A 25,537-nucleotide genomic window follows, 5' to 3' on the forward strand; every position below is an offset into this window, starting at 1 on the left:
ACTATAATTTACCCAGACCCCCAAGTCAGAGACTTGAGCTATTCTGGCACCTGTTCATCTGCTCCCACACCCAAGTAGTGATGCTGTCCAGTGGATTTCACCCCTTAACATCTCTCGTTCTTTTCATTGTATGCTTAATGCTATTGTCTTAATCCAGGTCATCATCTCCTGACTACAGTATTTCAAGTCCTAAGTGGCTTACGCCTTCAGTCTCAAGGTCCTCCTCCAAGCTGCTCCTTTCCTGAAACACCTGCACGGTTATGCTATTGTCTTGTGTAAAGCCTTCCAACTGACCTCTCACCTGCAGGATAAGGTGATGAAATGAAAAGCCCATTGATTGCCACTCAAGGTTTATCAGCATTTGAACCCTGCTTTCTTCTTTAGCCTTATCTTTCACTGGGCACCCCTACTCCACCACTGCTGAGCAACAACGGTTCTCTCTCTATTTTCTTGTATTGCTCTCTCTACCTGGAATCACCTCCTCACTATCTCCCATCCATTCCAATAACAAACACAAACTCGCTTTTAAATATTCAGCTCAGGCAACACCTCCTGGAGGCCTCCCTTGGCTCCCCTAAGGTAGCGTTGAGCACTCTGTCCCTGTGCTTCTAACGTCTTCTGTAGACAAGTCAGTGTACTTTGTTTACTTATTTATTTGCATGTGTTTCTTTCTGCTGTTCTGTGACTTGCTTGAGGGGAGGCACTGTATCTCATTTATCTTTGCATCCCCAGGTCTCAGTTTCAATGCCTAATGTAAAATGAGGGCTTAACAAATCTTTACTGAATTTACACATCTTCTCAAACCCTGATCTAGCTGAGATAATCGATATATGGTTTTTTGAGCCTACTTTTGTTTCTTTCTTTCTTTTTTTTTTTTAGAATACTCAAGGGGCTGTATAATATAATAGTTGAGAGCATGAATTTTGGAGCCAGACTGCCTAAACTTAAATTCTGTCTCAGCCACTCTTTAATTGTGTAAACCTTTTGCAAACTACCTAAATTCTTTGTGCCTCAGTTTCTCCATAGTTACTGTATTGTAAGTGTTGTTGTGATGATGAATCATGTTTTTACCCAAAAAACTGCTTAGAATAGGAACTGGCAAATACTAAGTACTTGGTGATATTAACTATTATTATTAGCATTACTTCAATCAATGTATTTAAACTTCACTTTCTTATTAGGTTACCAAAGCTGATTTTTAGAGGAAATGCATGCCAAATAATATTTCAAGATTATATCACATAATAATCGTCCCCTCAAAACTCCAGAAACAATTACAGTCTAGTTAATTTTTGCTCATCCATTCCTGCTTTGAAAATTTTTCATCTTGTTTTCTATATAGACAAGCAGCGCCGGCCTTAGGTTTTGTTTAGTTTCGCAGTCAGACAAGTTCATTTGATCAAGAGTCTTCCATCCCTCAGGAGGTTGGAAATATTTTCCTGTAACACAGTAATTTTATGACTTACTAAAATTTATCTAGTAAGTACATTAATTGATCTATGCATTTCAAATGGTTGGACTTGTTCTAGTTTTAAATCATCAAAGGAATGACTGATATATAGGCATTTAGTTTCTTTTTCCTTCCACTAAGTGTGGAAGATTCTAGGGTTAGGGTCTCAACTATGTCTGTAAGTGGCTAAATCACAACCTCACATTTCCTTTGCAATACAGTCTCCTGAACATTATTGCATAGTGGCATCACACGATTGGGAAAGCAGTTCCTTTTATGAACGCCATCACACACAAAAACGCACACACACACACTCATGCACACAGTCACAACACATCAGATCAGCAAAAGCTTATTAACAAAATAAAATGGCTTAGGGGTTCTGCAGTGTTGCTCTTTCTAAAATTATTTCCCTCCTTTTGAAACACATTGAATTCATAGTCACTTAAAGGCCGAGGTTAACTTGCCAGTAGCAGGTTTGAGAGATGAGAGCTAATGTCAGGGGACAGATGTTTTCTTTTGCAAATAACACCCTGTTATGTATTGTTCTCCACCACCCACGCCCAAACCGCTACTCGACCTAGGAAACAAATAGCACGAGGAACACAGATAACCTCAGGCTTCAGGTCTGTAATCTGACCGTGGCCATCGGCAGCCAGAAATGAGTTTCTTTCTAATCAGTCTTCCATCAGTCTCCAGTCACTCATATAAAGGAGCCCGGGGAGGGGAGGTTTCGCATTGCTCCTTCTTCAGCACCAGGGTTCTGGACAGTGCCGCGAGACGCCCGCGGCTCGCACGCCGCGTCTCTGTCTCCTCCGGCGCCGCTGCTGCCGCCCCTCTACTGCCCCCTGCTGCAGAGAAAGAAAACTACATCGGGATCCATGCAGCCGGCAATGATGATGTTTTCCAGTAAATACTGGGCAAGGAGAGGCTTTTCTCTGGATTCAGCAGTGCCCGAAGAGCATCAGCAACTTGGCAGCTTAACAGTGAGTACTGAGTAGCTGGCTCTCTTCAGCGGAGAGTTTTCTAGCGTAGCGATCGCCGTATCCTTGCCAGACGGACACCTGTTGTAAACCCACACACCTCAACTCCTTCCTCTTATCTGTCTGCTCTGCCTCCCTCCTGTCCGCCTTCAGCCTTCCTTCTCTCTCCATAAAGTAAAGCCGGTGTGCTGATCGATACGTGCTGAACTTCCTTCCCTTAAAGTTTATAAGTTGAAAATAAAGAGGTTCCTGAACATTAAGAATGAGAGATTGTGTGAACCAGTCTTACATCTATCCAAAGTGTGTAGAATTTTGAAAGGCCATTTATTATGAGTAGGAACAGGGAGAAGAAATTAAATAGATTTCTATGGTTCCTGCAAGATTATTGTGTCTTCTATACCCGCTTCCATCTACAAAGCCTAGTCTTTAAACACAGGAGTAATATTTTCTATTTTTGTCCATAGGTGCTCATTATTGGAATAAAAAAGATCTGATTCCTTTCAAAAGTTTTCCCGTGTTCCTCATTACTAGGGTTTTTTTTTTTCCAGTTTAATTCATGGGGTAATGAAAGCAGTACATCATTTGTTTCAGCATTTAAGGCAGTTTTTGTATTTAAATAATAACGGAATAAAAAAGTAATATTTTGCAGGACTTTAGATCGTGATTTGGGGTTTGGGGCAATAGTCACGTAGTTTAATAAAAAAAGACAGTGAAAAAAATGTATTCAGATTTCTAGTTATTAAAATATTAAATATTTCATTACTGTACTACCAGAGTTTATCAACCAACTACAATTCAGTCTGTATCATAGAAAAATCTGTTTTAATATTGTAGCTCCAAATATGTGCCAGAGGGTTGTATTGTACTGGTATATTACCACTGGCTAAAAATGTTGAAAAGTAAGCAAGGCAAGTTTTGGAGAACTGTTTAAATCAATTTGCAAAAATGAGTCTAAAAATGTAAATAGATTTCCTAACATTTAAATATCATGAATATTTGAATGAGATAGTACATTAAGGCATTCTGGAGCCATAATGAACTGCCAGAAGGAAAACAAAGAAAACTCAGAGTTATGGTTAATGTCTAATAACCCTTTTGTATTAGAAAATGCTACTTAAATATATGGCAGATGTTGAGAGTACTACGACGTTTGAGCTTTTAATGACTAAACACACTGTCAAATGCCAATGCCTGTATAAACGCCTTCTCTCCCTCAAGTCATAAATTACAAAATTATTTATTTCTATGATATATAAATCTAGTGAGTGAGACAATACTAACATGTGAAAATAAAGCCAGTAGAGAAATCAGAGGAAGATAATGGCAAAGCCCTGTATCAAATGTACATTTCTCTGTTTCCTGAGGAAGAAATAGATCGATGTGACAGCACTACGTCACTGTCTGCCAGGGAGAAGTTTCGATGTTTGCCCAATTCTTCATATGCATGTAAATAACCCCCCAATTACATCTTAGTTTGCACAGTCTGTCAAATAAAAGTTTCCAGTTTTTTTTAAGTTATGTATTTCTGACTATGTGATCCGAGTTTCTGGAATCTGTCATTTTTGTTTTTAGCCAGCAGGGCTAATAGTCACTACTTAGTCATGTATTACAGCATCTGAAACGAGCAATGCCGTGTTCATCTTTTCCAGCGTCTCAGATTCTACTCTTGGCTTCTAATGTTGACTTAGTTCTTCCTTCCTTCCTTCCTTCCTTCCTTCCTTCCTTCCTTCCTTCCTTCCTCTTTCTCTCTCTTTCCCTTGTCTTTTTGTGTGTGTGTGGCTGTATTTTAATAGCCACTTTTCAGACACCAACTGCTGACACAGATGGCCTTAGCTGAGTACATCCCTTTGTGCTGAACGTCTCCAGATAGATTCACATTGACAGCGTGGATCTAATTGCAGAACAGAAGATTATCAATTTTAGTGCATGTCCTGACATATATCAGAATGAAATGAATATTTTGTTTTTAAGATTTAATCAGCACAAAAATTACTCTTGTGAAAAATATATGTTTGGTCTTATTCTTGTTATGTTTGGTAATGAAGATAGCTTCCATACGACTTAACTAGGCTAACAGACCAAATTTCATGCTGTAACATAAATCTAGAAAGAAAGGCAGGAATGATTCACACATGAGACTTTATACTTTATGATGGTGAGGTTTTTGTTGCTATTAAAGTGAAGCAAGTCTGAGTCCCCTTTAATTTCAACCACTGGATAGTATCTTTGAGCATTAGAAAGTAGTGTCCTCGAGTACATTACACCAGTATCATGACTGAAAGTTATCAGTGACTTGAAAACTTCTCCTCGAGTTTATATGATTTCTAGGGCTTCCAGCGTATGAATGGGTTATCTGGGGGGGAAGAAAACGCAGCCATAGAAAACTCTGGAATCCTGACTAATATTTGTGTGTCTGTGTTTCTACCTTCTTGAAGCTAAATAAAGCTAACTCTGGCAAAAGTGATGACAAAAAAGGCGCCAAAGGAAACAGCAAAACTGACACTGCTACAGAGAGCGGCAAGACTGCGGTCATATTCTCCCTGAAAAATGAAGTTGGCGGATTGGTCAACGCGCTGAAACTCTTCCAGGTGAATGTCAAATATCACCTCACTTCAGAAGTGCCTATGTGCTGGGTTGCAAACCTGAATCTATTTCTGGGTAACGTGTTGAAAGGTTCAAAGGCATCAAACAAACTTTGTGAGACTTTACGAGTGGAGTTGGTCTGTCAAACAAGCAACTAAGCCAATTCGTGGGAATCAGGTTTTATTAATTCAGAGTCAGCCTATTAGGGATTCCGCAGACTGTTGCCAGGTGAGGAAGTCAGTAATTAAAAAATGTGAGTTTCCCACCTGGAAATGCAAATACAAACAGAGCCAGAGAGACCTTTAAATATCAAGAGACTGCAGCCTGATTCGATTTGTTGGCATTTGAATCACTCACGTGTCCTAGAGCATGTTTATTGCATAAAATGACACACATGAGGCTGGGCACCTGGTATTCCCCGGAGCCTCACTGTTTCATGAACTTAATGTGTCTTTTGTAAAGATGAGTCACTCTGGTTTACAAGCTAGGGCTAGCTCTCTCTTTATCTTACAGAAGTGCAGTAGCCTTTTCAGAGGCTCTTTGAGAGGGAGGACAGAGAAGCCCAGAAAAACAATTGTCTTCTTGCGGGGGTGCCCCTGATGGCTCCCCTGCCCCTCAGCAAGCCCCTCCTTGCCCAGTGCAGTTTTTCTGGGGGCCCTGATGGTGATGAGAGTTGCAAGACAGGGAGCCGAGCTCTGCCAGTGCCTCGGGCTGCTGCGGGGGGAAGATGGTTGGAACTGCAGTCAGAGGGTGCAGACCTGTGTTCTCCTGGCTTGGCTCATCTCTAGCTGCTTCCTAGGCTCAATTTCTTCATTTGTAAAATAGCGATAATAATTCCTGCCTAACGAGGTTGTTGTGATGAAATAATATGGGTGGAAGTGCTTTGTAAAGGGTCCAGAGAGGAGGCATTACTGTGATGCCTCTTCGATGACTGGAGAGGGGGAATTAGCAGCCTGATTTGGCAAATATCTCCTTGTTCTCTTTTGACCTTGAAGAGAGCTCAGGCAGCATAAACCGTGGTAATGGAAATCTGGGGAAATATTTTACATGTAATTGTATCATCCAGTGCTGTCTCCGTACGGTGCCCACAGGCCAATTCAATTAGACAGCTGGGGGCGGTGGAAAAGTCCCGGAAGAAGGAGTCAGTGGCCCTGAGTCTTCGCTCAACCATCAGCTAGTCATGGGGCCTTAGTTACATCACTGAACCCATGTGGACCTCAGCTTCCTTGTCTGAAAATATCGACTCTGCTTCAACCAAAGGATACTAAAAGCCCAAAGTGACACAACGTGTGTGAAGACTCTTGAATTTTGAACTTTAATATTAGTCTCACCTTTACTATCTGCCAATTTAGAAAATATGGCCTTATTGCGAAAGTTAATCAACACAGAAATAGAGCATTTAGTGTCCTGGTCACAGAATTAGTTTCTTTATACAGAGAAGGATGCTGTCTGATTTTACCTTAGTCTGGCGCCGGACAATACCTTGCCTGTGCTGAAAATTCGGAGGGCATCCAGGATTGCATTATGAGTTGCGCTGATGATCAGAGTCTACCGTGGACTGATAGGGAGGGATCTACTTATATGAGGGTGGGTTAGGGTGGAGAGAAGAACTCAGTCTTCCGTTAACTCAGGCCAAAGGAAGACTATATCGCTGGGGAAATTTAAACCTGAGGATTAAGTATTAAATTGCTGTCCTCGAGTAACTTAGTGTAAGATTTTACTTCTGATACGCATCAGGATAGTTGTAGCAACACATCCCTGGATAAGGCCAGCCTGGAGGTTGCTGAAAGAAACCAGTTACCAAATGGTTCCGTTTAGGGCTTCCCCTCTCTTCCCCATCCCCTCCCCCTCCCTCCCCCTCATCTCCCTCTTCCCTCCTCCTTCTCTTCCTCCTTCTTTTTCTCTGTAGAGATCCCTTCTTGGCTACTTTCCTTGTTTCTTTTTTTTTTCCCCTACAATGTGGACCACACTTTGGCCAGTGTTTCCCAAACTTCAGTCATTTTCGCATCACCTTCCCACTTCTGCCTCATCTGTCCGCTATTTGGATTATTAATTAGTTTCCCAAAGATTATCTTATTTTTAAGCTCTATTTCAAAAAGAAATGTTTTAGAACTATGAAATCAGGGGTTTGAGTTTTAGTTAGATTTTTTGGGGAAAATATATAAAGCAAATAAATAAATCTGGGGATTAGAGGACAACATGATAAACTAACCCCCCCCCCCAAATAATCATGTGCACCACCAGTGGGATGTGGACATCCCCGAGAAGTGACAATGTTCATAATTATCATACATTTTTTGGGTCCTTTACATACCTTAATGTCCCCCTTTTAAAAAATGAGATGGGAAAACCTACATGCAGTCACTATTCTTATTAACAGAGATAATGGTTGGCAAGTATTTCCATGTTTTAGTCAACAGAGAGTGAGATGATTGCCTTTTCCTCTTTGGTGGGCGCGTGGCACCTTTTTGCTCATGAGTTGAACAAGAACGGCCCATGGCGTCCCTTTTACCGTGTCCTGAAGGTGAGTTAGAGCTGTTGCTTCTATTTCCACAGGAAAAACATGTCAACATGGTTCACATCGAGTCCAGGAAATCCCGGCGAAGAAGCTCGGAGGTTGAAATTTTCGTGGACTGTGAGTGCGGCAAAACAGAATTCAGCGAGCTCATTCAGTCACTGAAATTTCAAACCACAATCGTGACGCTGAATCCGCCAGAGAACATTTGGACAGAGGAAGAAGGCAAGGCCAGTTTTTGCTTGTCGGGGGATTTTGCAATAAGGCAAATGTTGCAAAGGGGAAAACACAATCTGTGAGCTAATATTTCTGAACCCACGCTGTGTTTTCAACAGAGCTGGAGGATGTGCCCTGGTTCCCCCGGAAGATCTCTGAGTTAGACAGATGCTCTCAAAGAGTCCTCATGTATGGCTCTGAACTGGATGCCGACCACCCAGTAAGTGTCCCGTAAAATCCATTCCTCGTGGCTCTTCAGCTCCTCCCGTCTGCCAGCCAGGGTACCAGTCTGTGCCGTAATGCTTTCCTGTACAGCAACTTACTATTTATTCCCCCTAACTGAGAGCAAACTTCTAAGTGTTGAAGCTTCCCTGCCCATATGTCTGGCTGGAAGCATTTCTACCTAGCATTTATTTATTATGTTTTTAAAGGATTGGGTAGAGGAGGAGAGTATAAACCTTGGAGAATATTTCCGTGGAATTAGACAGCCTGAAATATACTTGCAGATGGTGACCCTTGGAAAAACGATGAGCTGAAATGGATCACCGCTTTGGGAAACCAAGGGGGACTAGGCATTACAGGGCTCAGTGAGAGACTAAAATCCCCCTTGCCGCTTCCCTTGACTGGAGGTAGTTAGGTGTGGAGTAATGTGCTGGACTCCAGTCTCTGTGGGAAGGCAGAGGGTTGGTTATAGAATAAGGCTGTCGTGGAAGACACATCCTTCCCCCCATCTACTCTGAATCTATTTACTACCATCTCTCCTCCACGCCAATAAAATGACCACATGTAAAGAAATATGATATGTAGTGAGCACTTCCCACTGTTCCCTGTCTCCCCCTTCACATCAGTTTTTATTTAACACAAGAGGCCTGGAACTTCTTTATGGTCGGAGTGAAGTACAGTTAATCATCTGGGAGAAGCAAGCAATGTACTCATTCTTTACAAGCCGTTTTTCCCCCCGGCGCCCTTTGCCTAAAAATGGGCAGGTTAAAGGGTGAAACCCAAGTGGACTAGTCATGCTTATAGGAGCCTTTTCTGGTCTGAGGGTAATGGTTTTCAGATACTCATTTTATTTAAATGGAGGAAATCTGATAGTGAGACTACATGCAGAGGTCCTAAGAGTGGCCCCAGGACCAGCCACATCGGCCTCACCTGGGGGCTGGTTCTAGCAAGCACACACTTCAGTTTGAGAACCACTGTTTTAAAGGAAACTGTGACAACTTCGACAAGAGGGAATTTTTCAATGAAATCAGTCATTTGGCATAATATACAAATTCAAGTCAATTCATAGCATACCAAACAAACCTAATTTAATTGTATGACTTTTAAAAAGCTGAAATTGCTCAAAGACAATGTATTACATTTGCCAATATGACCTAAACTTTCAGTATAATTCATAGTAGTTCACATGGAAGGCTCCTGAACTTTAGAAAAATTCTCAAAATTGCCTTTAATTATCATCTATTTGTTTATCTTCTCTTTCCCTGCCTTGGAGGAATCAGAATTAGCACCGAAGCCTGATTTAAGAGATTAGCAAGTAACAGGATAGCCCAGACACCAGCTGTTAATTGGCAGGGTGACCTTGGGCAAGTCCGTGTATTTTTGCAACTCAAATTTTTTATGTAGGAGGTGGAAATAAAATTCTTATTGACCTCAGAGGGGTGTTTGAAGAGCCTAGTTAATCAAACAACTGGAAAGCATTTTGACAAGGGTGAATGCTTAATTCCAGGAGTGGAAATACTGTTTTAAATCATCCAGATCAACGCCTGGACAGTAAAGGATTTCTTGCTAACTTCCTATTTCCAAATGCTCCCCGTAGTCTAATTTGAAAATTACTCAACCTGGAGAAAGGGGGTCAGACATTTTAACGGAACAACCATAGGAACCACTGACCTTGCTGTTAAAAAACACCCAAAAAACCCAATGCCCCGCATCAATTTTCCTGTGCTTAATTTTGATCCATTCCTCCTAATTATACCCACCTTATGAAATCTTACTTTCTATGCAGCCACTTGAAATAATTACTTAGCAATCTCCTACCTCACTCATTTTTTTTTAACCATGCATATTTCTTCCATAAGCATACCCAATATTCATTATGCGAAATTTGATGTTGGTAAGCTGGGTGTTTTGGCTTTTTTTTTTGGTAAGTTATTGTGTGATGAAGATAGAAGATCCCCTGAGGCAGGGATTGTTGTGTTAGGATGACATTCTAGTGCTAGGAAGGCTCAGAAGGGGCTTGGAATGTGGGTCGGGTTGCTGGGCTCCCTAGAAAGGGTTAAATATGTAGGCCAGTCCATCTTAAACTTTAATGGACAAACGAATCACCTGGAGGATCTTTTCAACATGCAGGGAGGTGGGGCTGAGGTTAGCAAGCTCCCAGCTGAGGCCTACCCTAGAGGTCTGGGGAGCACACTTTGAGCAGCCAGAGTCTAGACAGGGAGAATCTTTCAAAGTGTGATTCAAGTTCCCCCCATAAGTGCTGGTTAAAAATGCAGTACCTTGAGGCTCCCCTGAAGCCTACTGAATCAGAACTTCCAGGGAGGGACCCTGGAATCTTCATTTAAAAGGATTTGCAGGAGCCCCCAATGAGCTCTAAAGTTTGAGAACGGACATCTTAGCCCCCTGATTCACGGCAATAGCTTTCCATTCAAGTAATCTGTGGGGAATTAAAAAATATTTGACTGCCAGGGTCTCAGCTCAGAATGCTTGAATCAGAACTTCTGGGAACGTGTCCAGGTTTGGAGTAGGAGTCAGAGCCCCCTGGATGACCCCAGTATTCCAGTGGGGTTGACCTCTTTGGGACGGCTATGCGTGCCAACGTACACACAGCTGAGCACCTTCCGCTGTGGACCGGGTCTCTGCAACCCTTGATATAAACTGAGAGAGGAAGGGTGGTGCACAGCCAATACTTTCTGAGCGCTAGGGTTGCCAATTTACCAAATAAAAATATAGGATGCCGAATTAAATTTGCATTTTATATAATAAGCAGTTTTTTTTTTTTTTTTTAGTGTAAGTTATGCACCACGTATTGCACCGGTGTCCTGTATTTTATCCAGTAACCTTATCCCTGGCTTCAGTTTAGAGCAGATGGCCAAGGCATGCTGTGTCTCTGTGATGGCTGGTGTAGCTACTAGCATCCCTGTTTTGTTTCATCGGTCTGAGGTCCCATCCAGGAAGCTCTGGATCGCCCATAACACTTGCATGATCACCGCCACACTCAGCTGATGAGGCGTGATGAGTAAATCATTCTCGAGGGTGCCTAGAAAAGATGCAGGTGTTTGCTGAGAAGTGGGTGGAGATGCTTCAGGAAGCCCAGCAGATTACGATGCTGCTTCCACGGTGCCTGGTTTGGCAGGAACCAGGGAACACAGGCTGTGTTCTTCACAAAGCTCTTCCCCTTTATTCACAGCCTGCTCGCTTTCTGAGTGGTAAGGATGCTTGAACCCTTCCGTCTTCCCATCCCAGGTCTCTTGTGGTGACTAGTGAGTGTTGAAACCCATACTTTCCAGTGTGACTGTGTCTATCCTTTATAGCATGAGACCTTTTCTTAGGTCACAGACCCATTTATGAATGTGGTAACTATGGTCACAAAATTTTGTATACACACATTTGAAGGCTTCGCAAGCCTGCCTAGGAGCTCCAGTTTAAAAACTCCCAACTCCTAACGGAAGAAAGAAAGCACTAGCTTTGGGGTGGGGGTGCTTCATTTCCGCAGGGCACTCCCTCCCTCCCTCTGCTCATGACCCTCTTGGCATCCCCGAGAGAAAGGCTGTTGGCAACGGAAGTTCTTCATGTCTGTTCGGTACACAGTCCTGTGAAGGATCTCAAGGCCAGTCCTCCTTCAGCCAGAAGAGGGAACAGAAAGGATTTTCTCCAAGTTCGGGTTTCCTCTTGAACAGGCCCCCTTGCATAAGTGTCTGAGTTGACACTGAGTGAGCAGAGGCCGTGCAGATCTCTGTGGGGCTGTCCCAGCCCTCCTCTCAGGGCCCTCTCATCCCAGCAGCCTGGCCCCTGGCCTGGCCCCACTCCTTAGACCGGCCGCCGCTCCCTGCTTTCCCTCTGGGGTTGCAGGGGTTTGCAGCCGTAAGAAGTTAAATGGCAACAATTCCTGCTGGGTTTGCAGCAGTTGCAAGAAATAACCCTGGAAAGCATTGAGTGTCTGAAAGTACCTGAAGGAAAGGAAAATGGAACACCTGTTGACAAGAGGAGAGGTTCTTGGGTAAACCAGGAGGCCTTTCAGAAGGATTCCACTAGACTGAAGAGTGACAGACAGTATGTTTAAATTCCCAAGTGCATGGTGACGGGTAAAACCTTGAGGCTGGCTGAAGACTGGTCAGAATCATAGAACCCAGCCGGGGAGGGAGCTAACCTGCTATCCTGTGCACAAGTCTCTTGTAATCGATTTGTGTTGTGTGGCTATACTCATAACACACAGCAAAACCTCTCTAATTCATCCCATTTGGGGATTTGATGATTATTCTGAAAGATAGGATTTTAATACATGTACATTTATTGGTCAGTTACACAAAGCAATTAAAGTTAGCTTAACTCACTGAATAGCCATGTTAAAGGGACCTGTTTTAATGAACAAATAAGATTAATTTGTAAGTAAGATCAATTACACGTAAATGATACTGGAAAACCAAAGAATATTATTCACAGTAACAACTGGCTTAACTAAGCCAGTCTGCCTACTTTGTGGAAGGATAAACCTGAGTCTGAATTCCCACACATCCCAAAAGAGGGCAGCCTGAATTTAATGAGGTTTCACAGTAAGCACAATTCGCGTCTGCCTTTGTCACGAAGATGGCCATCCAAGGATAAAATTTACATTTGACTTGGACACTCACTAAACATCATAGTGGTTTTCTTTCTTTTTTTCTCACAGCGATTTTTTTTTTGGATTGGAATACTTAATATTTTTATTACTTTTTTATTGAAGTATTACAATGTTGTGCTAATTCGGGGTGTACAGCATAGTGATTTGTGTATATATTCCTTTTCATATTCTTTCTCATTACAGGCCATTATGAGGTATTGAATATTTCCTCACAGCGATTTTCTTTTAGGCTTTCTGCAGCTAATTTTCTGGCACTCTGTTGAATAACTTAATCTCCTTTCTCTTTAAGGGATTTAAAGACAATGTGTATCGACAGAGAAGAAAGTATTTTGTGGATGTCGCCATGGGTTATAAATAGTAAGTACCTGTGTAAATCTTTCTTGTGACTTGTTGCTGGTGAGTTAGGAAAAAACCCACGCTGTGTTAAACAGACCTGTCTTCTCTTCACTTTGACTTTTGCAGAAAGCAGGCATGAACCATTTTAAACACTCACCAACTCTGCAGGCTTTAAATGCCAACACAGATGTTTGACATCCAGGGAATAATTGTAAGATAATGAGAGCCGCGGGCCACATGCCCAGCGCTCCATTTTCACCGGCGCACTCGTGGCTCAGTTAAGGCAAGGAGCCATTTTTTTTTGTTCACTCTGTGGGGCCCAGAAAATGTTTTAATTTGACTTTCGACTCGACTTTTTAGTAACCCCTTCCATGTCCAGCTTCGCCAGTGAAAGTTGAGGATTCAGCAAGAATGGCGAAAGGGCAGCCGAAATAAAACAGAAATGCTTTTGCTTCACAGGGAAAGGGGAGCTCCCTGTACACTGGAGGGTTTATGGTAGAGTTTCATCCCCAGTCCGGGGTCAGGGTGGGGATGAGACTGGAGACCTCAGGACTGGGCCGAGGACCGTGCTGAGTGTATTGTCACCGGCAGCCACGCAGTGCGGAGACCGCAGGCTGTGTCTAGGAAGATGGCGTGGACGCGAGGCCTCGGTTAATTCTGCTCACGCTAGTGAAACTTACAGACCGTCGCAGGGCTGTCGCTATCTGTCCTTTGGTATGTGATCAGCTACATGAATCTTGTCATCAGAGCAAAATGCAAATCTGCACCTGGTAGGAAAGAGGCTTTCTTACCCTAGTTGAGACTGGTGAGAAGGTTGACTGTCCCGTGGGGCAAGTTTCTTGGTGAGAATTTAGGACATTATGTGTGTTATAGAGGGTACCCGTGTGTTTTTCTTCCTTCCTTCCTTCCTTCCTTCCTTCTTTCCTTCCTTCCTTCCTTCCTTCCTTCCTTCCTTCCTTCTTTCGTCCCTTCCTTCCTCCCTCCCTCCTTTCGTCCCTTCCTTCCTCCCTCCCTCCTTCCCTCCCTCTCTTTCTTTCTTTTTGTTTTTAAGGACTCTGACGCACAGGTGCTTAAAGCAAAGTGAGAGGTTTCCCCATCACACCTCTGATTGACAGTCCTTTGCTCGTTTCTAACTTCCCTTGATGCTTTGGCATTCTTCCCTTCCCTTCCTCCTCCCAGGCCCCAGGCATCCTTCATCCTTTCTCCACCACATTTGTAATCAGGACAACCAGGACTCTTTGGCATTCGCTTTTCCATGTGTGTCTATTCCAGTCCCTCCTCCTCTGTTCCAAGCAGCCTCTCGACCCTCTTTAGACCCCCCCACCCCCTCACATCATCAGTGCTCACGGCTTATCTGGGCTCGGGCCAAACCTCACACTCCTTTTGGACCCTCAGCATGACCGATCACTAGCCCTGTCACCCAGTGTTTCCTAATTAAATGCCAAGCGAGGACTGATGGGCCAAATTCCCTTTTTCACATCAGGCCCTGAGAAGTGGTTATGAGCCTGAAGACTGCCTCCCTCTGGTTTGCGGTCGCTCCCTGTGGAATCAGGTCATGTCGGCTTAGATGGGTCCTTACAAGGCGTGTGGGCAGGATGGGCCTTTGGGGCATGACCTGTCCCGGACATGGTAAAAGCTCAGAGCTTGGCAGAGCCTTTTTCTTGAGCTAAAACAGAGAGAGAGAAATGTATTTAATACATACATGCTGTATGTACTGTATTATATACAAAGGGACAACACATGTTTGTGTGTATATATATGTATAAAGGATTGTGTTAGTACAGTGATCAAGGGATTACCTCAAATATTATTTCTTCATTCTTGAGCCCAGAAACTGGACAGACAGGCTGACAGTGTGGTGACACTGGTAGAACTGGTGTATATATATGAGTGGACCAGTTTCAAGGAGCATTGATAAGGATGAGTCTTACGCTTTTAAAGAAAACCTATTTATATGGAGAAGAGAGGAAAAGAGCATGGAGTTAAAATGACAGTGGGGAGGCTCTCAAAGTGGTAACAAGAGTTTGCATTTGCCATTTTCTCTTAGCTCAAGAGTGAAATGGAGGTGTGGTGTCTAGGGAACACGGGAGGCTGGACACAGTGGAGGTTTTACACACAGGAGGGCTGCACGCAGCTGGAGCAGTCCAGGATCTGGTCCGCGTTTGCAGGGGCCTGACTTTTTGTAACTGAATGCCCAAGAGGCTGAGGGAGGCAGGAAACTGCCGAGTCATCATTACACAGGGAGAAACTCCTGTCCCAGGACTCCTACGACTCTCCCAGTTGTCATGATACCAGAGAGGCTGTATTATGTTATCTGATGGATACAGAGTCAGAGGACAGGGTGTTTAACTAAGAGAGTTTGAAATCCAGGGCATTGTATCCCTCTGCCCTGGACGACGCTGATGACATAGAATAACAAAGTGATTAAAACCTGGGGCTTTGGAGTCAGACGATGTGGGGTTCGAGTCCTGGCTTCACTCTTTCTAGCCACTCTATCAAACCTCACTGTGCCTCTCGGGTTCTTTATCTGGAAGTGGGTCTAACAACGGGACCCACCTCTGGGATGTAGTCAGGATTGTGAAAGAGGATGCAGGTGCTGTGCTGAGCACGGAGATGGTCCAGGATTTGTGATCATCAATGTCAGTTATGGTTATTACATCCTCCTCCTCCCTTTCCTCAGGCTGGCTTCAGTTCTCAGGTGATCCACTGTTTCATTCTTTAGCTAGGTTAATGCCACTGTTAATGTGCCATCTTAGCAAATACTGTAGCTCCCTAGGGTCCCTAGTTTCTCATTTAAAGGCTGCTCATGAACTGACACTTTTTGTGCTGCCCAACCTCCCTCTTTATGGAGAGATCTCGTAGGAAGCAATCCTAGACCCATTTGGGTGTGTGGGGAAGCCTCCAATATACTGATGATAGATCGCCAGTTGGCCTTGGGTGCTTCTTGTAAGTGGACAGTGTGAGCCAAGTGCCTGCCAGGAGTGGTTAACCCTGGAAGACACAAATCTAGGACTAGCAGAACCTAGTAGGGAGAAAAGGATTGCTCCTTAGTGCCCCTCGCACCATCACTGCTGTGGCTTCTCTGAGTGTAAATATGAGGATACATAAGACTTAGCCAGTGTGTATGTGTGTGTGTATGCAAGCTCGTGCAACAGTGCTGGTGGGATGGGGCACAGGTGCTCCCAAATCCCAGGTCGGCCTGGGCCATGGTCTCCAGTTCGCCATGCCGTAAGGAAGATTTCCTTTGGGTTTCACAGAAAATAAAGATGCAATTGCTAATTGACATAGGTGTTTTTCTAGAGCTGATGGCTTTCCGACTGAGCAAAGGAAAAAAATGTCAATACAATAATTGCTTAAAACAAACTCGTGATTCAATCTGATTTTCCAAACCAAAGCTTGGAACCACTGGTCTGTGGAGCAGATTATTTGAAATTGGGGTGGTCCTGAAAAATCCGGCATGTGAGGTCTCTTCAAATATAGTTTGTTAATAATAAAATTAGGGACCACTTGGATACTGGGAGAAGACTTTCATTCCCTGTTGATAATTCATTCAGGCTTTATGAGCACTAAGAAGTCAAATATATGGTCAGAAATGTCGATGAAGATGGAGTGCAGATATTTTGGTGGTGGTGTAGCGATAGGCAGGATGGAGACTGAGGTGTCGATAGGTAAGGGGAAGAAGAAGATGTGAAATCCAGAATAATGGATATCGAAACACTTTAAGGAATTTGTGTTGAATACTGTATTTTTCTGTGATAGTCTTGAAGGGATAAAGCAGGGGGAAAAAATCAACCCAAGCAGAGAAAAATAAAAAAAATTCTACTTGACGATGAAAAACAGCAGGCTCAAAGTCCGTGTTACCATGAAACGGGAAGAGGAGAGGGAGTGGGGCCATGTCACATGCTGAGACCCTTGGTAGGTGTCACTCAGGGGAGATGCTGATTGACAGCGCTGCTGAGAAACAGGATTGATTACCCAGAGGTCCTCCACCCGCAGACCTGCCTGAGCACTGGGGAGGCCTAACTGCCTCACCAGTAACAGTAGAGAAACATTCATCAGTGCAAACATCATTCTCCATGGATGACCCGAGAAGGAAGGCAGTGAACGAGGAGGGCGCTGCTTCCAAAATCATCCTTGAGACAGCATGCGGATCACATCCCCATCTTCCGCCACCCAAATAAAAGAAATCCTAGTATAAACAGAAGAAGAAGCACCCCGTGATTAGATGATGGGCAGTGTGTGTAGACGTGCAGTTAGGAGGAAAAGGAGGTGTGGGGGGGGGCAGATGGCGTGTGGAGGAAGAGAAAATCAGGACTGTGATAGCGTGGCGGTTAGGTCTGGCTGAAACAATCCAGTTTTCCATCATATTTTAACCCTGGCATTAGCTTTGCTGTGTGTCTGTGGGTTAAACAATTGCTGTATGGTTGGGGAAGAAGAATCAGTAATACATTTTTTTCCAATCCACTAGAAAGAAGCACGTTTTTCTTTGGGGGCTATTACAGTGATTATTCCTCAGTAGTAGGCATGCATATTTAATTTAATTATGTTTTTGGTGGGGGTAGCGGTAGTTATTTCGATCCATCTTGCTCTCTTGGAAAGAGGCCCCGAGCCCTGACTTTAATTATGCCGCTCTTGTTTGCCTAAATTGATTCTGAATATTACCGTGATGGTGTGTTATGACTGTACTTTCTCCTGGTTGAAATTCAAGTGGTACATGAATTTCATGGTCTTCTCATGGGGCTGCTTCCTCTTTGATTGATTTATTTTTTTTAGTCCATGTAACAGGGAAATGCAAATATCCATAGGTAAGGTAAATAAGGGAGTTTCAACACGCCAGAATTTGCTTAAAGTTGAAAAATCCCCTAATTTGCCAAGAGAACTTATTTGATTTCAAATTCAGGGGTCCAGGTGATTCCTTAACATCTCTTAGCCTCAGTTTTCTCCTCTGTAAAATGGAGATAATAGTATCTCTTCCTCTTGTCTGCTGGAAGTGCTTTAGGGATTAAGCAAAATCAATGGATTGTTGCTACACAATGTACTGTATTATTAGCTTAATCAAAACAATAATGAAAGAATCTAGACCAAAAGCCTGAGGTTCCTCAGACTCCCGACCCACTTGGAGGGTTGCTTTCTCTAGTTTCTTTTTTGATCTGAGAGGCAGTGTGTGCAGTGGTTAAGAGGGCAGAAATTAGAGCTGCACTGCCCGAGGTGAATTCCAGCTTTACTACTTCCCAGCTGAGAGACCTCTGTGAAATATTTGTCTTCTGGGCCTCAGTTTCCTTATCTGTAAAATGGGGTAACTCTCCTACTGCTTATGGGATTGCTGTAAGGATTAAACGAGCTAGTGTATGAACAGCACTTTGGAACTACAGAGGAACTGCTATATAAGTATTTGCTAATATTGTTAACAGTATTTTTCTTACTTGAACTGATCTTTCCTTTTTGTCTACCCTCATGCACCAAATCTTTCTATTACCTTTTGGGGAACACATTTCTTTATTCCCCTCAGCTAAGACTTTCTTTAAGCCCTGACTTCCACCTGATTTTTACACTGCATTAGTTATTCATTTCTGTGTAACAAATGACCCCCAAACTGGGCAGCTTAAAACAACAATTATTTTCTCACAACATTTCTGAGGGGCAGGAATGAAGGAGCAGCTTAGCTGGGTGATTCTGGATCAGGGTCTCTCATGAAGCTGGAGTCAAAGCGTTGACCAAAGCAGCAGTCATCTGAAGGCTTGACTGTGGCTGGAGGATCTGCTTCCAGTATAGTCACCCACATGGCAGTTGGCAGGAGGCCACAGCTTCTTGCAACCTGAGCCTCTGTGCTTTTTATAACCTAGCTTCTGAAGGGACTTTCCATCACTCCTGATATGTTCTATTGGTTTCATAGCGCAACTCTGACACACTGTGGGAGGGGACTACACATAGCCCTGAATACCAGGAGGTGGGGTTCATTCAGAACTGTCTTGGAGGCTGGCTACTACATGCATCTAACTTGTACTCAATTTTATTTCTTTAAGACCCTCCCTAACTGCTTTCCCACAGTGGGTTCCTGCATTATCTGCCAAACTAATTTTTGTGAAAGCAGAGTTAGCAGAACAGGTGGCAGATGTATAGGCTTTGGAGCGAGACAGAATTGGGCTTGAATTCCTGCTCCATCACTTACAAGCTCTGTGGCCTTGAGCGCTGACCCAGCCTCTCTGGGTCTCAGCGCCCTCGTCTTAAAATGGGCACCATGTCTGCCGCATATTGTTCAGAGGATTATCAGTCATTACAGATACCAGTTGGTACTAACTGGTGTTGAATCTCTGCTAGATACAATTATTATTATCCTGTGTTAAGTACCTGATGGTTCCTTGATTCCAGGTAATCATCTGTTAAGCTCACTTACAATGAACATAGGACCTTAAGGAGTGAATGAATTAAAGAATTCCAGGTTCCACAATGGACTGGGATAAAGGAGCTTTTCAAAAACGTATATGTGTGTGTAGATTACAGTTTCATGTAACTCATGCACACAGCTTGAACTTCAATCTGAAAAACTGACCTTCTCCAATGCCTTCCCAGGCCAGTGAGTCTCCAGTAAGGTTAGAGAGGGCAGGTTGGGGCTGGGCTCTGCTGGACTCATCCCTGAATGGCTGATGGTGGTAGAAATGTTCACGGAAGCTGGACCTCTCGGCTGTCATGATTAGGCAGTTTTAGCTTCTTTTTTGTTAAATTCCTGCCATGAGCTGGACACCATGTTAAACATATCGCTTATGTTCTTTCATGTGAGTCTAATGATTCACAATAGATTAGTCATTGTACTCATTTTGAAGACGAGGAAGCTGAGGTTCAGAGACATTAAGAAACATACTAAAGGTGACACAACAGACTCTCACTGAATAAATACCAGTTATTGATGCTCTAATTTCTCTGAAGTTGGGCAGTAAATTGAAGAGTAGAGTTAAAGCAAATCTCTGAAGTCTAGGTTTACTTCCCAGATGACTGCATAGTTTCTGAGGAAGGTCACTGTCAAATGTGGCTCTCTTAGAGAATCTGCATGTCTTTCTTTGCTCAGGAAGCCACATCTTTCTCTTCTTTTTCTTCTTCTCCTTTTTTTTTTTGGTCTGGAAGTGGCTGTAGCCCTACACTGACATAGGCGGCTCACACACAAGTTGAAAGTAACAGTGACAAGAACGAAGGGACTTGGCATTTTAAAAAGTCGTTCTTCTCTTTACAGAATTCTCAGCATATCTGAAATGCACATAGTTCTTGCACGTACTTAATACATTTAAGACTTTATGGAGCCAAGCCTCAAACCAGCCCTGTCTGACTTCAAGACTGCTGTCTCTCCCAGGGCGCTCGGGACATCTGTCCGTCCCTGCCCCACATGGTGGATTCTGCTCTGCTCTCTCAGGCCTGTGCTTTTCTCCTACCCAAAGCCCGACCCTTGTGGGATATATAACAGCTGGAAATAAACACAGCTGAGCTGAGGCCTGAAAAACAATTACCAGGGATTTGTCCCTCTCTGCTTTTTTCTAGCTGCTAGCCTATTTACTTCTTGATTTTTTGATTTACAAAATTGCACCCTTTGTGATTCATTTGCTCCGAGAGTGTAAGTACACAGCTAAACAGAGACTCTAAAACAAAATAGCCCCAAATGGGGACTAGCAGATTTGAAAAGTGCAATCACCCAGCCCAGCAGGCTCATTCAATTTGAGTGAATTTGTGAATATTTCTACTCAGCGCCATCAGAGAGATAGAGAGAGAGAGAGAGAGAGAGAGTGAGAGTGAGAGAGAGTTCTCTCATTCAGCATGGGGTGGTGGTGATTCTAGGTTCCTCTCCCCATCAAAGCAGAGAAGGGCATTTTTGAGCCACCTTCCTTCCTCCCATCCACAGCCCCAAGTACCACGTGTTGTCAAAATGAAACCCTCTGCGGCTGAGATTCAACAATATGCCTTGCATTCTAAGATGCCAAATAGATCCACAATTATGGAATGGATTTGCTTGTAATAACCATATTAGGCTTGGAAGCCAGCATCTCACTTCTCAGGAGGTCTCCTCGCTTTTTCCCTTTCACTAGATGACTCAGCAGGAGTCAGCCACAGGCTTGCAAAGAACAGAAGGGAGGTGGATGATCAGAGACAAAGGCTCCAGATAGATACAGGGTGGCGCTGTTTGCTGCCCTGCCTCTTTCCTCCGGATGCCCCATCCTGCGCCTACTGGGGTTTCCCTGCTCACAGGTAGCTGTGACGATTTGGCTTATGTCTGGGCTGGAGGATTACTGGTGCTGAGTTTTTCCTAGGAGGGATTCGCAATGACTGCAACTTGCAGAAAAATAACGGGTGGCTCCACCTCTCCACCCTTCCAGAAATTTCACTTGACCGTAGCATTTCTCATTTCATGCGAGAAGAGGCATGATTTATGGATGCCACTTAGTTTCAGAATGCAGCTTAAAGGAGTACATTACTAACAGGAGTCGCAAGTGCCACATTACCTGTTTTTAGATAGGAGAATCTTAACTGGAAATACCACAAGTAGAAGGGGGAGGAAGAATGAGAGGGAAAAATTATGCTTTCTTAACAGGGGAGAAGAAAACTTAACTGGGGGAGGGGTTTGCAAGTTTTAATCCTTAGTAACATTTTCCTCATCAGTTTCATTGGCAGATGGTCACCTTAATGAATTGTGGGCTCTGTTGTGAGGTGGGACCAAGCTTTAATTTTTTTCCCCCTTCTCTGCCTTTTGGAGAAGAGGCACCTGAGAAGGCAAATATGTTTTCTCCCCGCCTGAGCTAATTTTATCCCATTCCATTATCTGCCATTGATTTGCTTTCCCAGGTTTTGAATGAAACTGAGATATATGTGGCTGTTTGGGTACTTTGTGATTCCTGCGTAAACACCAGTTGTTGATACTTTAATTTCTTTGAAATGGAGCGGTAAATTGAAAAGTAGAACAAAACCAAATATTTGTCGTACTGGGATCATTTCCCAGATGACTTGAACAGTTTCTGGGGAAGGTCACATTAGGGATTTCAAGAGCCCTTCTCTTGTAGAATTTAAATACTTTTCTTTGCCCCAAAGGCCACACTCTTTTTTCTTTTTCTTTTCTTTTCTTTTTAAACCTGCATAGCTGCTTCCATTTGACACAGGTGGTCTCATCCACAAGCTGAAAACAAGAGCAACAGAAGTGAAGGACATGGGTTTTTGAAGAGCGATTCTGCTCTGTGCAGAATTCTCAGTATATTTGAAATGCACAGTTCCTGTAAGCATTTAAAAGACATCAACCCTTATGGGCAAATCATCTTCATGCCGAATGTTTCTCTCTACCTGAGGTTCAACTCAATGGCTCAGAGGAAGGGAGCCTGAAGTTCTCAAAGACAGACAGAAAAGGAAAACTGATTTAGCAAGGGTTTCTCTGTTTCATTTTCAGGGCTTGGTGGGTTTTTTTAGATGTGCACCAACGCCTCAGTAAGATGGCGTGTGATAATAGCATGGTTCCCACAGCGGTGGGAGACACTAGCACAGGCTGGCCGGGAGCCCTCACTGCCGAGGACAGAAGTTGCACCGCAGTCTAACTCTTCCACGGGGAATGAGGTACGAGTATTGTCACTCTCCACGAACATGAAGGATTAAAATTACTTCCACAAGTACTGTCGGAGAGGTGAATGGATTTACGAAAGAGGGCAGTTTTTCATCTCCAGACCCATTCCCGACCCTGCAGGGAAGTGATGAAATTGTATTCATTTCTGTCCCCCTGGAGGAAGGGAACAAGGTACGTTGAGGAGGTGTTGGGTGCCAGGCTTTGGCCCCCTGTCACTGGCAGCTGACATTTTGTTTGATCCTCTGTGTTGGGCGGTTGTCTGTCTTCCCTCAGTTTCGATGAGGAAACGGAGACCAAACTCAATGCAAGATACATGTTGGGGACTCAGTGCCTTGCACTGAGGTGTGCTGATTAAGAGTGGGGTCTCCGGAGCTGGCCTTTCTGAATCTGAGCACCTGCGATGCCACTTACTGGCTATTTGATCTTGGACAGACTGCTATGTCTATAAGCATCAGTCTCCTCAACCATAAAATGGGGGTACTCAGAGTCCTCAATCACCACATAAGGTAGCATTATGTGACACAATCCATCTCGTGTGCTATTCTATTATTGTTATGGTCACAGTTAAATGGATGGATGGATGGATGGACACTATCATTAGAGCCATGAACTGCAGGGTAACTGCATTCCCTCACCTGCTGCTGAGAGAGGTCGGGGCCCAGCACTCAGCAACGTTTGGTCCCTGTTGATCAAGATGTAAGATATATGGGATTGAACTTGGAGTTCAGGGAGAGCCTGGCCTCGGTCTTTTCATCCCAGTGGCCTGAGATCACTGGCTGCCGTTGACTTTCAGCTCCTGTCTGGATTGCGTTCTCTGAGTCCCCCTTCCTGGTGTGTGTCGAGCAGGCACGTGTCAGTGGAGGTCGGACCCACTGTTGCTATTGTTGATACTTAATTTCATGGTCGTTTTGGCAGAAGGAAATCACTCCTCTAGAAGGCAATGAGGGCTTTCTGCGACGTGGGGAAATGGTGGGAAGCCCTATCCTGGGGTGCACAAGACAAATAAAAACAAATCATTTCCAAGAGTTAAATCTTCCCTCTCCCTCAGGCTCCCTAGGTGCAGTGGTTTATTTTCATTATGTCTCTTATAAAGGCAGCACCAGCATCAACCATGTGAGCGAAACAAGCTAACATTTTTATGTTTGCTACCGTATCTGAAAGTTCCTTAGGGCCCATAGACTCATTTACGAAAATTCATGTGCGCGAAACTCATTTGCAAAAGCAAATAAAATATGTGATCACGAATGCTCTTTACCTGCCTGGCCTAGGGGACTAGCTGAAAATGAGCTCGGGCCCTTGCAGTTTTCTCTCTGGTGCAGTTCAGTGGTCCCAGGCCACCCGGTCTTCTCATCAAACGAGCTCTCGTTCAGCCACTTAATGTCAGATGACTTGAATGGTTTCAAATCTTGGTATACAACTCAAGACTTGGTTGTTAAGTCATTGGGCTGAGTTTTGAGTTTCCTTTTTGAAAAATAGCATTTCATCATTGTGCCTGGGGCTTCAAAAAGATCGTTGAAGCTTCATTCATTAAGATGTCCAGTCAAGGAAACATCTCTGTGCTTAGCTGTTTGGTCTTTCTGTCCCTTTGGGTTTGTATCTGTTGCTCTCTTTCCTGATGAGAATTTTGTCTACAAGTGTGATGGGTGACAGTGCCTGGGAAACGTGAACTGAGAAAATTAGGAAAAAAAAAAAAAAAAACCCTACATGAATAGTAAGCAGTACCTAGGGAAAATTGGAAGTTACCAGAAAACTTATTAACATCTCCCAATCTTTGGAGTTTTGTTTTCCATAACAATAAAAATACACGAGGTTAAGACAAATATCCATCTGCCAGACTCTCTGACAAACGATTTTACTTTTTCTCAAGCTTTAGATGTGGAGCTTGTTTTGGTACAATTGGTAGATTTACTTACTGAACAAACATTATTTATTGAACGCCTATATGTTCCAGGCTTCCTTCTGGGTGGCAGGGATATAAAAATGAACAAAGCAAACAAAAATCCCTGTCTTCAAGGTGTGTACATTGTGATGGGGAGATAGATTTAGCAGAGTCATATTTTTGGATATTTTTCTTTTTTCTCCTGTGTATTACCGATAGTATTTTATCACAAAGTTATTGAGTGTCCTTTATGGTCTGAATTCTAAAGTGTGGTTCTATCAAATTCGAGCGCCTTAGACTTTTCTCATGGACTCTTAAAAATCAGTAGATAAAAATGGCATTTGCTTTCGGGTTAAACTTTAATGGAATTCATCCACTTTACTAAGGCTGTTTTTTTTTTTTTTCCTGGCTGGTAGCAGTATTTTCCCCAGATTCAAAGACTCCACTTCTAGTGGAACATTTATTAACTATATAGCTCTACTCTGGGGACACTTGGCTGCAGGTGATACTCTTCATGGAGGTGGTACCAACCAGCATAGTCCGAGGTCACTGGCTGTGGGTGGGAGTCAGCCAGTACTGATAGAAATTTCTACACATTGATGTGTGATCTCAGGTGTCAGGCATATCATAAACATTGGGTGATAATTAATAGTAAATTTTGTGAATGATGAATGTTTTAAAATTACATTAGATAAAAATCAAGATTATTCTTAGAATAATGTTAGAATAATGTCAGTCTCACTTTTTCATATTCTTCTGTGCTTTCTTGGATGAGGGGAGGAAAAATTGCAGACAGATGGCTCCCTGGAAGTGATGTAGAATCCAGGGTATGTCCATGGAGGAGTGCAGTACACGTGTCATAATTCGGGGAGGAACAGAGACCTCCTACCGTCGTGTTCCAGAGTAATTTTTCTCCGAAGTCTTTGTCCAAACCCATAGAAGAGCCGCTGATTGCTAATGAGTTGCAAAGTTGATGGAGTTTTTACATACCACCTCTTTTCATTTCCCTTCTATACCCTTAGGTGGAAATGTCAATCAAGAGAAAAATGCCTAGGGTAAGGAAGGAAAGAAAAGATGAGGCAGAGAGTTTATGCCAGGGAGAAAAATAGCTCTTGAATAAGTGAGGTATTTCCTGCCCCGAGGAAC

At 43.4% G+C, this 25,537-nt stretch overlaps 1 protein-coding gene across 1 annotated transcript in view; it reads left to right on the forward strand.

The window, feature by feature from the left end:
* The first annotated feature begins 2,331 nt into the window (after positions 1-2,331).
* TPH2 (tryptophan hydroxylase 2) overlaps positions 2,332-25,537 on the forward strand; it is an 83,334-nt gene continuing 60,128 nt past the window's right edge. The window contains exons 1-5 of the mRNA XM_010988215.3: positions 2,332-2,436; positions 4,869-5,021; positions 7,573-7,756; positions 7,867-7,967; positions 12,880-12,947. Coding sequence (XP_010986517.2) covers positions 2,332-2,436; positions 4,869-5,021; positions 7,573-7,756; positions 7,867-7,967; positions 12,880-12,947 — 611 coding nt within the window. The remainder of the gene's footprint in view (positions 2,437-4,868; positions 5,022-7,572; positions 7,757-7,866; positions 7,968-12,879; positions 12,948-25,537) is intronic.

This window comes from Camelus dromedarius, chromosome 11, assembly GCF_036321535.1.
Source record: "Camelus dromedarius isolate mCamDro1 chromosome 11, mCamDro1.pat, whole genome shotgun sequence".
NCBI lineage: Eukaryota > Metazoa > Chordata > Mammalia > Artiodactyla > Camelidae > Camelus > Camelus dromedarius.